The sequence below is a fragment of the Poecilia reticulata genome, chromosome 1 (assembly GCF_904066995.2).
Source record: "Poecilia reticulata chromosome 1, P_reticulata-male-v2, whole genome shotgun sequence".
NCBI lineage: Eukaryota > Metazoa > Chordata > Actinopteri > Cyprinodontiformes > Poeciliidae > Poecilia > Poecilia reticulata.
In genome coordinates, this window is record NC_088830.1 from 14,561,307 (window position 1) to 14,574,805 (window position 13,499).

The 13,499-nt window shown below is 39.3% G+C and overlaps 2 protein-coding genes across 7 annotated transcripts in view; one reads left to right on the forward strand and one right to left on the reverse strand.

Annotated features, from left to right (window-relative positions):
- The window catches only part of LOC103464269 (cysteine-rich protein 1), a 227,440-nt gene that overhangs the window by 29,160 nt on the left and 184,781 nt on the right, over positions 1 to 13,499 (reverse strand). The gene's annotated exons all lie outside the window — the stretch shown is intronic.
- Positions 1,091 to 11,287, forward strand: cpz (carboxypeptidase Z). Of its 4 annotated transcripts, none has more exons than XM_081606979.1 (13): positions 1,091 to 1,335; positions 1,825 to 1,875; positions 2,356 to 2,410; positions 3,623 to 3,945; positions 4,046 to 4,261; positions 5,086 to 5,321; positions 7,662 to 7,823; positions 7,902 to 8,060; positions 8,151 to 8,286; positions 8,378 to 8,517; positions 8,634 to 8,733; positions 8,837 to 8,982; positions 9,362 to 11,287. In XM_081606979.1, the coding sequence occupies exons 1-13, from the start codon at positions 1,242 to 1,244 to the stop codon at positions 9,563 to 9,565; spliced, it is 2,022 nt and encodes a 673-aa protein (XP_081463105.1). In that variant the 5' UTR covers positions 1,091 to 1,241; the 3' UTR covers positions 9,566 to 11,287. The 4 variants fall into 4 exon arrangements, with proteins under 4 accessions (XP_081463105.1, XP_081463112.1, XP_081463107.1 ...); XM_081606986.1 differs by having other exon boundaries at positions 5,086 to 5,282; XM_081606981.1 differs by having other exon boundaries at positions 2,359 to 2,410.

A 13,499-nucleotide genomic window follows, 5' to 3' on the forward strand; every position in this document is an offset into this window, starting at 1 on the left:
TTAGATCCCATCTATCTTCAATCATCCTCTGGATGTTGAAGACGATGTAATTCATCGGACCAGGCTATCTCCTTCCACTGCCCATGTTGCTGGTTATAGTTGTGGTCAGGGGGTCAGCATTTCCATCCTGACTGATCTGCAGCTTTGTATCTCAATGATCGAACAAACACTTTGAGCGACAACATTAGCAGGACTACAGGTGCCAGTCTTGACTACCCATGATGCTCTCGCTGGTTCATCGCTTTTGATGCTGACCACTGTTCACCTGGAACATCCAAAAAGACATGCAGTTTTGAAAGTGTTCTCACAAAGCCACCAAGTCATCACAGTTTGACGCTTATCAAAGCTTGTTCAAGTATTTGCACTTGTGCCTAATCATTATTTTATATTAAGAGATGTCGTGAAGCCCAAAATTATTCATTACTCTGTCAGATGTAAATATAAATATAGATAAAATGTTACATTTTAAGTTTACCAGCATTGATCTAATGACTAAAAGTCGACATTGACATTTTTTGGAGTGGCCCAAACAGAATCTTGACTTGTGTCTGATAGAAAATATGTGGAGAGGCCTAAAGTTGAGGCTGCTGAGTAGTAGCAGCCGTGTGTTTATTTTCCTAAAGGAGAAATAAAATCCAGAGCCCTAAATTTCTCCTCTAAACGTTACATTTTTCTTATTGGAAGCCTCCGGAACCCCTGTCGGGTAGGCAACAGCTCCACATAATGGTGCATTGTTTTGAGGATGTAAAAGCGTGGAAAGTAAGCACAGAGTAAAGATGGAGGAAGGCGGGGAGAGGCATCGTTGGATGCCTCACAAGCTTTTATTACGCGTGTACGAAACAAGCACTCATTTTAACTTGACCACACAAGCCACGTTCCTCTACTCTCTCTTTCTCACTCCAATACACACACACACACACACACACACACACGCACACACACACACACACACACACACACACACACACACACACACACACACACACACACACACACACACCCTCTCCCCCCTACACACACACGCACACGCACACACACACGGAGTGAAATATGATCGGCGCAGCAAAGAGCCGCAGTCCCATGTTCGGGTCAGGGATGCTCTCTGCACAGCAGACAAAGGACGGAGCTCTGTGCTGTGGGTGGTAATTATCAGGGAGCTCAGACGAGGAAGGAAAAGGAAAGGCAGTAGCTTCAACCAAACTTACTGCCACATCACACAAGCTGCTTCCTTGAAGCGCAGCATGCATTTGGAAGTTTTGGCGCTGCTGTTTTTCTTGGCGTGGAGTTGCCTTGGCGCCCCGCAACAGCCGTGTCATCCGGGAGACGAATTTTTAGGTAAGAGAAAACAATGGCCGCGCTCAAGTTTTTTTTTTTTTTTTTTTTTTTCCCCACATCGCAATCAGAGGGCGAAATGCAAAGTTCTCCTGGGGCGAAAATAGGAGACACGGGACCGCTTTTTCATTTAGGACAGTGGATGATTCTGTCAGTTCTATACTGTTACCAGCATTTAAACCTGCGTTTAGAAATCATTTATTATGTGCTAAAAAAAACAAAACAAAGTTGAGTTGAGTTGAGTTGCACTAACTGATTGTTGTACTCGTCTTTTTCTCTCATTGTTCTGTTTCTCAGCCTAATTTAGGGACGTATAAAGTCGGACCCTCTCACGGGTTTTTATTGTTTTTACCCTCAACTCTCTTAATTGTTAACTCACAGTAAACTCTTTCAAATTCAGTTCGTCGTGCGTTTGAAGATGTCGCCCCCTGGCTTTGAGTTTGGGATTCACTGCTGTAGTTTTTTGTCCGTCATTCTCGGTTTTCCTCACAGGAAGATGCAGCAGCAGCAGCAGCAGCAGCAGCAGCGCACACGATGAAACAAGTATGTGTCTGTTTAGCTTTTCTTTCTACACGGAGTTGAGTTCATAAAATATAGACGCGCAAAAAGTAAAAATAAATATTACACGTGAAATATCTTTGAAGTATACTGTTTTCAAGCTGTAGTTGTCCTTTGTGGAAGAATAAGCTGTTTCAAATAGAAAATGCTACTTAAAGATAATCACTCGTGCTAAACCTTTTTAAATAACAGATGTTTGAAAGTCTAAAAAAAAAAAATCAGAAGAAAATTTCCACTTTAAAGTGAGTTTATTTTATTGTTTTGAGCAACAAATTATTTGCAGAGCTACAAAGTACTGCACTAAAATGTAAAATTATTCATTATTATTATCCCATCCATGTGTATGTGTGACCTTGAAGAGAAATACAGTGTTTTTGCCAACAAAAAATAGAAACAATTTAAAATGTTCTTGCTCCATCAAAACTATTTTTGTAATACACTTTCTCCATCTTTATTGTGTTCCAGCAGCTACCTGCACAGAGCTGAACCTGGGCTACTGCAATGATCTGGAGTACTCAGCGTGAGTCATGCTGCTTAGAAAGCCAATCAAAAGTCAACAGAACAAAGACATTATCCCCAATTTTATTATTATTATTATTATTATTATTATTATTATTATTTATTTATTTATTTATTTTGCTTTAAGTCACTGACTCTTGTACTTATAAACCACATAATGTTTAAATTCACATCAGCTCTTATCAGGGATTACAGTCATGCAAAATGAACACTTTTATACCTGTCAGTACAGACATGCGGAAGAATTACCTTAGGTACACATTTTTCTGCCTCTGTGTTTAATGCATTAAGTAGCAGATGGGTGCTGCCAACAAAATGAACTCAAGTACTTTAAGACTAAGTAGGCCTACAGTGATCCTATCTGTAAAATATTTTATTTGTCTATTAATGTCTTTTTCAGACTGACTGAAGTTAATTATTTACATCAGGAATACATATTCAGAAGGTGGAATGAATTGGAAATCTTCCTAGGAGTAGAGGTCCACCCCAAGGTTAGACTTCACAATGCTCAGAGAAACTGCAAAAAACCCAAGAGCCACATCTAAAAGGCTAAAGTTTCCCAGCACAGTTATAATAATACGGAATATGTATTGTTTTAATTATGTCTTGCAGCCAGGACACTACTAAGGTTTTCTAAGTTGTATCTAAGTAAACTACTTCCAGTGTCTTTTGCACATAATAACAAAGTAGAGATGTTTGGCTATAATTTGCAGCACTATGTTACTATGTAAGGCAAAAACTAAACAGCATCTTCTCAGAAACATCTCATTTGTAATGATACAAACTCTTAGCTCAGAGTTTAGTTCAACAGGACAATGATCTCAAACCCACCATCACATCAACAAGAATGTATCAAGAAGAAAATAAATAAATAATAATAATAATAATAATAATAATAATAATAATAATAATAATAATAATAATAATAATAATGTATGAACAAGGGTTGCAATGACTTAGTTGAATTTCATTTTTTATCCTGACTGAAACGCTCTGCTGAGTCTCAAGAGAGCTGTGCAGAGACAAATGTGTGACAAATTCAAAGAACTGAAACAGTTGGACAAGATTTCTCCAACAATAACATGAGAAATTGATGGAATCTCAGAGATTTAGAGACTTTATCAAGTTATTGCTTCTAACCATGGCTCCACAAACTATTGATGCATAGGGTGTATGTAAATATTTCCATAAGAGCATTCTCCCATTTCTACAGAACCATATTCCCCAACATTCTTGGTCACCGGAGTCGTTTTGAAGCCGAGTCAGGAGCAGAGTACCTCCTCCTGAGTGTCATCCACGGTCTCCTCAATGGTGAGTGCTCCCCCGAGATCCGTCTCGTAGGGTGTTCGGTGCTGGCCTCGCCCTGTCGGGACAACAAGATGATCAAACCGTGCCGCAGCACATGCGAAGCATTGAGAAAAGACTGCATGCACGCCTTTGAGGCCATAGAGATGGCCTGGCCCTACTTCCTGGATTGCGATCGCTTCTTTGCTGCAAGCGAGGAGGGGTGTTTTGACCCGCTATCTGGGATGAGAGGTAAAGATCAGAGTCTTGTGCCACTTGGACGCTTTGTGCTGAGGTAAAGTTTGAAACCAACACAACCAGCCCTCTGTCCTCTCCCACATATTCCCTCCAGCCAGACAGGAGGTGGCATTGTCCAGTCTCTCTCCCGAAGAACCGAGCACCATCATCCAGTTCATCTACGCCTCTAACGCCCAGATGTACAGCTTACTGAAGAGGACGGCAGCCAAGTGCTCCCACATCTCTCATGTCTACAGCATCGGACGGAGCACCGAAGGCAGAGATCTGTTGGTTATTGAATTCACCGACAACCCAGGACATCATGAGCTGCGTGAGTGAACAGCGTCACACTGTTGTGACTTTTAGAACAATTCTGCGAAAGAGATATTCTTCTGCTTCCGCATTTTTGCCACATGCAAATGTTTCTGGTCATCAGTCAAATCATCAACTAAATTTATTTTTAGTATTAAAGATAACCAAAGTAAATATGAAATCCGGTTTTTAAGTAATAAGCCATTCAGACCAGCTGGGTTCTATGTAACTACTTCCTAAACTTAATTAAGCTACACTTTGTAGCAATAATTATCATAGAGGATCTGCGATATTTTTTCAAAGAGTCTTCTACATGCTGTAAACGAATTTTGACCCACTCTTCTTGGCAGAATTGTTTTAATTCAGCAACAATTGATCGTTTTTGAGCCCAAATGACCTTTGTAAGGTCATGCCAAAATGACACATTTGGATTTAATATTCCGACTTGGATGAGGCCAGTCCAAAACCTTTGTTTTATTCTAAGTCAGAGTTAGATTTTCTAATGAGTTCTGAACCATGGTACTGCTTTATAACCCAATCTTGACTGAGCTCAAGGTTACAAACAGATGGTTGGACATTTTCCTTCAAGACTTTCTGGTTGAGAGCAGAAGTTCAAGGTCCCATCACTAGCAGCAAGCTGCTCATGTCCTGAAGAAGGAATGTGTTGCAGAACATCAAACCAATTTAAATACTAGTCAAAGACAATGCAAGTAAATACAAAATGCAAGTTTTAAATGAATTTCTTTATTACTAAGAGAGAGAAAATATCCCAACCCATATGGCCAAGCATTAAGTGTTGTTGTTTTTCTTTATTGTGCTCATTTCCATTTTCATTTTCTGCAGTGGAGCCAGAGATTAAGTTGATTGGCAACATGCATGGAAATGAGGTGCTAGGACGTCAGCTGCTCATCTACTTAGCGCAGTACCTGTGCTCGGAGTACACCCTGGGAAACCAACGAATTCAGTCCATCATTAACAACACTCGCATTCACATTCTGGCCTCCATGAACCCTGACGGTTACGAGGTGGCCGCCTCAGAGGTAGAGGAAAGCAATGACCCGGAGCTCTCCAACCAGGAAGTAAATATTGTTAACAAAACGAAGGACAAACCACCATTATCCGCTCTCGATCCTTTTTTGGCTGCTGTGCTTCTCTTGCTTGTGCTTTGAACGTTGAAGAATGCAAACTTCTATCAACTATTTTTTTTTTCTGACTGTCTGATCATCCCACTTGGTCTGGGAACAATCCCAGCCTCAAGTTGATCAACCAGTGAGGTCAGGATAAGGACAAATAAAATTCACAGATGGCTCTGTTTTCATTTTCAGAAATGTCTTCCAACAGGGTTGAACACTTCAGCCGGCTCTGGAAATTGCATGTTTCCAAAATGGGCACCGACGCCTTTTGTGTTTTTCGGATGTTCTGCACATTCACTCACACATCAGACCTAATCGTTTGCCTCCAATCTCTGCATGGACATTATTCTGTTAACTGGTCATGTGCATGCCGCAGTGTGTGCATATATACTTCCAATCAGGTCAGACGGAAGCTGCTGTTTGGAAATAAGGTGTTTCAGAGCCAGTTTTGGTCAGAGCAGAGCCTCACATTGCATGGTTAAAATATTCATTTGATTTACGGTGTTTTTCTTGGTTGATGGGCTGTGATCAAAATTTTAATTCATTAAGAACAGCTACTTGAAATTTGTCTTTTGACATGCATTGCATGTGTGCTAGTAATTCCCAAAGAGTGTCTTAAATGGGGAAGTTTTGCTTCCTAGTCGACATCTGAAATATAGAAGAGGAAACTGTTTCTATATTTTTGCACGTATATGGCAACATGCAGAGCTGCCCAACATGACCCCTCATTCGTTTATATTTTATGTTTTCAGAGAACCAGAGTTTTTATTAGCTTTTAAAGTGGCCTTGCTCAATAATCCTCCAGTATTTCAACATTTATCTATGGACTGTTTTTTTTTTCACATCAGCACATAAACTCTGGTTATTAGGTTGGCTCCATAACATAAATAATAAAATAGAAGCTTAGCCCTTTATACATAATCTGAATATTTAGTGCTCCATCAGATGCTTGTAAGCAATATATGTAAGTCAATAATAAGTTATCCAGAAGATATTACTCTGCAAACCTGAACAAAACTAATGTGTCTTTGCTTCCATGTTGTTGTATTGGTTAAAGTCAACATCTTGTACTCGGAGGCATCTTTGGCGTGTCCTTGATTGGAACCGACATAATCATGTTCGTATTGCAGCTTTCTGATAATCATCTCGTTTCAGCAAACTATTATTTTACAGGTAATCAAACTGATGGTAATGTCAAGTTTGGCATATTTTACTGATTTAGCTAAAAACAATTTAAACTAATGTGTTTCTGCATCAGACTACTAACTATACACCTTATGAAAATTTACAATAGATCATTTGCCAAGTGCTCTGGGTAACACTTTATTTAAAGGGGTGTGAATAAGACTGACATGACACTGTCATAAACATGACATAACGCCTGTCATGAATATAAAGAAGTCTTTATGAATGTTTATGACTTGTCATGAAGTGTCATTTGGTAAATAATGACACTTTTAATGCAAAGTTACTCTAAAAATTGCATTAAAAGTCCATTAAAAGTGCCAACTTTGCATGATTTTATAAATTATGATAATTTAATGCAAAGTTGACATTTTTAACGGGCTTTCAATGCAACTTTTAGAGCAACTTTGCATTAAAAGTGTCATTATTTACCGGATGACACTTCATGACGACAGTCATAGACATTCATAAGGACTCGTTCATGTTCAGGACAGATGTTATGTCATGTTTATGACAGTATTATGTCAGTCTTATGCACACCCCTTCAAATAAAGTGTTGCCGTGCTTTGTATGCAGGAACTAGCTTTTTGAGCTAAGGTTCCTTTTTAAATAAAACTATCAGGTAGTGCTACAGAAATGGGGGGGAAAGCAGAAACATGAGCTTTAAACTACATTCAGAAAACCTGAGGACACATAGATCAAGGCAACTTTAAATGACTACAGAGAAATCTGGTTCTTTAAAAGGAAAATATAAACGTAAAAAAATATATATATATTTTAAAATATAAGGAAATTAGCAGTGGCTGAACTCTACAAATATGTAACCATGCACATACATTTTTTTTTCTTCTTGAGGAAAAGGCCTTACGTAATATCTTCATGTTTCCTCTTCCTCTTCATTATTATGGATACATGGTCTTGTCTTCATGTTAACAATAGAACTAACAAAGAAGTCTAAAATTCATCTTGTAGAAATTGTGACTAATACAGTTTAATTTTCTTCACATAACCACTGTTGCTACTTATCTTACGTTATCCCCACAGTTACAATCTCCCACTTCATACAAGACTTGGCACATTTTAACGCCACAAATCTTTTAGGGTCATTTGCTAAATGGATGGACAAGCGGACGGGCTAATGCCCAGAACCTCGACCTGAACCGCAATTTTCCCGACCTCACCTCCGTCTTCTACCGGAACCGTCGCAGCAGGCACTACCGCATAGATCACATCCCGATCCCTGACTCCTACTGGTTTGGGAAGGTAGAAGAAAATGAAACGGCTTTTCACATCTTGACTGCCTTGAACCTGAATCATGTAGTTCCAACTTTTGAACTGCAGGTGGCGCCAGAGACCTATGCAGTAATGAAGTGGATCAGGTCACTGCCGTTTGTCCAGTCTGCCAGCCTCCACGGAGGCGAGCTGGTGGTCTCCTACCCCTTTGACTTCTCTAGACACCCGAATGAGGAGAAGATGCTTTCACCCACTCCAGATGAACAGGTGAGGATTCACAAAAACCAAACAAAAAAAAACACTTTATTGTCACTTTGTCTCAGCTTTCCCACTACCAATAAATCTCCCAACGCTCAGATCTTCAAGCAGCTCGCTCGCACTTACGCTGACGCTCACGCCACCATGTCAAACAACGACACGGACCGATGTGGGGCCTCTTTTTATCGTAACAGAGGCATCATCAACGGCGCTCTGTGGTACAGTTTTGCTGGGGGTGAGATGCCTTCAAAGTGCAGCGCATTTGCTAACCCTAACCCTTGACACCTGCTCCCAACATTACCTGAACACCTTTTGTCCATCTGCAGGTATGTCTGATTTCAATTACTTACACACTAACTGCATGGAGATCACAGTGGAGCTTGGCTGTGACAAATTCCCCTCGGAGGCTGAGCTCTACCCAGAATGGAAAAGGAATAAAGAAGCCCTGCTCAGTTTTCTTGAGTCTGTAAGTGTCTACAGAATAAAGTTAGCCTGTTTGGAGGTGCTGCGTTCGCTCAGTCCAGACCAAATATATTCGGTTGTGAGGGAATTGTCGTGATTGTGCTCTTGCTGTCTGGACAGGTCCACAGGGGAGTTAAGGGCGTTGTGAGGGACACGCATGGAAACGGTATAAAAGGTGCAACTGTCTCTGTCAGGGGGATTAGAAAAGATGTCACTACAGGTAAAAACACAAATCCAAAGTTCCTGTTAGTGCAGGAAAAAAACATTGTGTTGAATTTTGCAATTTCACCGTTTCTGTTCATTTCACCTAAACTCACTTGCAGCTGAGGACGGAGACTACTGGAGGCTGGTGAATCCAGGCACTCACATCCTGACAGCCACTGCCAAAGGTTACTCAAAGGTCAGCAAGAGGGTTTACCTGCCTCACAACTTGAACAAGGCTGGACAGGTCGACTTTGTCTTAGAGAAGGTTTGTATTCTCGACTTCTTACTTTGTGCTTTGTATTTTAAAGTTTGCTGTTCCATTCAAAGGTTTCCAAACTCTAATTGTTTGGGGTGAACTAAACGCACAAATAATAATAATTATAATAATAAATGGACTTTTCTCTACATTCTACAAGATTAAGAATACTTTCGCATTTTCTTTAGTTTCAATGCATACATCTCACTAGCTTAGAGATGTGCTTCTCTTCTATGTAAATATTCACTGCAAAATCAAAACAGCTAAATTTTGATTCAGCTAGTCGATGCGTAGAGGACATTTCCTTCTTCTAGACATGCCGTTTGCTGAGTGAAGTTGCTTGATACCCATTTGATCGCTTGACCTCTCCGTTTTTCCACACAAACAGCTTCCTGTGGAGCCAGACATAGATGACCACCTCTTCCCCACGGCAGACAGCTGGGATCGATTTGACCCCTACAACCAGTTTGAGCGCCATGGCGAGCCGGTTGTCACCGAGGAAGGAATAGAGCGGCAGGAGAAGCCGTGGTGGTGGAACTACTTCTCCCAGTCTGGCATGTCATCCCCAAACTGGCTGCTGAAAAATGTATAGACAGATGTTGGAAACATGAACATCCAGATGTGCTGACACAGAAGAATGAATGGACCCACATCCAGTCTCGTCTGTACTTCCAGGGTCATCTACCTACCAGCGACTGTAACACTGAAGTCATCAGCCACCTAAGACTTCATCCGTGCATTTTCAAAAGTTTTGAAATTACATAGTTAAGCTTTTTAGCAAATATTATTCTGCAGATGCATTTAACTTGAGTTGAAAAGGTAAAATAAAATAGAGAGGATGTGCATAGTAGAGACATGAGTAGAAACAGGTACCTGATAGGATAGTATTTTTTTATTTCCATTGAGCAGCAGATTGAAATATTCCAGTTTTTAAATTCAGGTTGGGCAATATTTCTAATATCATGTCATAAATGCCAAATTTTCTTCCGTTTTTTGTCTTTTGTTCTGTAGCTAAAAGGCAGCAGTGGCACATTTAAAAACATCTGAACCTCTATAAAGCTTCTGCACTACTTCTGCTTTTGATAAAAGCAGTTCTGCGCCATCACTGTGCGAACAGTAAAATGGTTTGCTTTGAGTCTTGTTTCAGGTCATAAAAAAATAAATATGAGTCTATACATATAAATTCCTGTCACATATTTTATCCCGAATTATTTTATTAAAAAGTCTAAAGATTCTTGAATTGCCTCACTTTGGCCAGCAGAGGGCGAGAGAGAATAAGTGATGAACCCAATTATAGGCGCAGTTATTGGAGAATCAAAAAGTCAAAAATTTAGTGCTTCAATGTGAATTTAAAATATCACATGTCCTTATTATTGGGTGTCTGACAAACTGAGGATGCAGAAGAGCGTAAAAAACGCTTTATCCTTTGCTGTGACTTACCCACACAGGTCTTCTGGGTAAAAAAACACATTAGAAATATTATGTGCTGATTTTCCTCCTTGAAAGCAAAGTGTTCTGTTTGTTGTGCAAAACACCCCCCACACCCAATTTTCAACTTTTTACCTAAGGGATCTCATTGTTTCAAATAACTGTATACTTCGTGAAAAAAATTAACAAGTTTCTTCCTTAAAAGAAACTTCTACCATGACCTGAAAATCAGATGAGATTTTCAGCAAACGTCTGTTGCTGCAAAAGCTGATAGTTAACGCATTTCGTGGGCTAAAGTGAGAACCAAGAATATGGTTTTGTCCATGATGTTGGTTTCTATCCTGTAAGTTTTCCTTAGGACATTTACATTGAGATTGACCTATTGGATCCAGAATCCAGTTATTGTTGAGTGAGGCCTCAGAAACCCTTTTTCTTTAAATTTTAGATTTTTGTTCATGTTTGAAAGATTCTGTGATAATGACATGGAACCATATCAACCACTGAATTCTCACATTTGGTGTTCTTTACACATACTGACTTCAGTCACTTCCATTTTGAACAGAAGTGATTTGTAGAAATAATATGTGATTGTATATTTGTCCTGTCCTGGAAAGTAAAATAACAATGTAAGATATTCCAATATAAAGCAGTAAAAACGCATCTCCCCATCCTCACGCCAAGTGAGGTAATCAAACTTATAAATAATTTGACCAGATATATTCAGATATAAAAGAGGTTGTTTCATTTCAAAGCTTTGGTGATCATAGAAAGAATTTGAAAAACTGCACTTGGCTTTTAACTGTATTTTATGTGAATGTCCTGTCTGTATGACGGAACTTTAAGTGTTTAAAAAAATATTACCTGTAATTAAAATACGCAAAAGGTGGATCAGACTTAGTGAAAGTGCACATTTATTCACTACCCACTAACTTTACCTATCAAAGTCTGAGTCTGTATCCAGTGGTGGGATGGGACGAAGTACTTGTACTTCGTTACTGTACTTAAGTACAATTTTCGTGTATCTGTACTTTACTTAAGTAGATTTAATAATGGACACTTTCTACTTTTACTCCACTACATTTTACAGTAAGTATCTGTACTTTCTACTTCACTACATCCAAGTCTTTTTCTTTTTTTTTTTGTACATCTAAGTCGCATTGCTCTTTTTTAAAATGTGAAGTTCAGGGACTTAAGATGGCGCGGTAAAATCCGAGCAGTAACGTGACTTACGTGTCTGTTGTCACCCATCGCCTACACCTTTACTCGCACGCGAAGCTCCAAGACATGCGCAGTGGTTTCCTCTGAGCGGGAGGCGATATCTGTCTAATCGTCAGTAATATAATAGCAAATATAATAGCATAAATTGAAATAGCGACATGTAAAATCAGCAGCGCTCCGCTTTCACCGGCGGTGGAGACTTCGTCCAACTTTTAGCGTCACTTGGAAGGAAAGCTTAAAGAAAGGTAAGCTCTGTGGACGTGTTGCTGCTGGCAGAGCTAGCTCTACAGAGACGCATGTTGCATCTGAGATGAAAAAAAGTTGTCACTCATGTGCTTAATTATTGTGTGGGGGTGTTGACTGAGGTGTCGCAAATATGGGACAACGCTGGTACCAAAGTGCAATATAGTGATATGACATTCAGGAACGATCCGATTCTTCTGGACGGATCTTTACTGATGAAATTTATTTCAGCTCTAAGTATTTAATATCTAGTTTTTTTTATGGGAATGTGAATCTTTCAGATCAATTTGAGAAGTAATTTTGATAGATAAAAGTTAATTTTTTGTGTCACGTAGCGCGGGGTGCTGGTCTTCACTTTGTCTTGGGTTAGGTGGTCTTGACTACAACTCTGCTACTGGCTCCTTGGTTGCCTGTCCTCTCCCCCCCCACCTTCTTTCCATCCCCTTTCTGTTGAATTTCTTTAAAAATAAATGACATTAGTGGCAAAATAAGTGAAGTTCATGTTATGTTAGGACAGGAGACAAGATGTTTCCATCCCTGAAATTATGATGCACAGAATCACATATCTAAGTCTAATCTATGTTAGAGTAAACACAATAAAAACATGCTTTATTTGTGGCATTGTTCATTAAAATGGCACATTTATAATGTGCCATTACCTAATCGCTAATGATATTAGCGATTAGGTAATCCATTCAGCAAGTACTTTTACTTTTAATACTTAAGTATTTTTAAAAGCCAGTACTTTTTTACTTTTACTTAAGTACAAATGTTAATGTGGTAGTTTTACTTTTACTTTAGTACATTTTTGTCTGTGTATTTGTACTTTTACTTAAGTACATTTTTTGAATACTTTCTCCACCACTGTCTGTATCCATGGTCGTGCTAAACTAACACTTGCATTATAAAAATATCTATACCCAGAGCTCATCTTGTGTAACAAGTCTGAACCAGAAGATCAACCATGACTTCGACATCAACAAAAATAAAGTGTATTAACACAATTGACCAATGTGGTAGAGAAATATGCATAAACAAAACCGCTGCTGTGGGAAACGACCTCTATGAGACAGTTGCATGTCAGAAGATGTGGGCAAGCAAGCTACCCCCGACCTCCCTACACGAACTTCGCGGCCTGAAATCCATGGATGCATGCAAACAGCTTTGTAAAGGTTGTACGAACTCCTTTCCCTACAAGATTGTGGTGACTGGCAAAGTAAGTACCTGTAGCAACATACACGTAGGCTACATGTCCGTCGTAGCTAGCAGATGAAAGCTAAATTAGCTATGCTAATTTTGGTAGTTTGACGTCTTCGGAAGTAAGTAGGCTGCTACAGTAAATATCAGATATTTATCTTAGTGTTAATAAAGAGATTAGTATAATGTTCAAAAATTATAATCGAGTAATGTACTTAAATTGTTAAGATATGAAAGAAGGCCAGAGCTAGTTCTAAGCTTGTGGCTTGTTTGTTATTGTCGCAGCTAATCCATGACAACTGCCTGCTAAGATGGCTGTCAGTTACAAAGTTCGGAAATGTGACATGACATCACATAACTAAGCCAAATCTTACTCAGCACAGTAAATTTATATTCCACTTAAACTCATATTCTCATATAAATAAAACGTCCAGAAACTG

Bases quoted from the DNA above. Each gene is read 5' to 3' on its own strand.
- cpz (XM_081606979.1), top strand. From the start codon at position 1,242: ATGCATTTGGAAGTTTTGGCGCTGCTGTTTTTCTTGGCGTGGAGTTGC. The intron at 8,518-8,633 runs GTAAGTGTCTAC...CTGTCTGGACAG, and splicing joins TGCTCAGTTTTCTTGAGTCT to GTCCACAGGGGAGTTAAGGG. The intron at 8,983-9,361 runs GTTTGTATTCTC...CCACACAAACAG, and splicing joins TCGACTTTGTCTTAGAGAAG to CTTCCTGTGGAGCCAGACAT.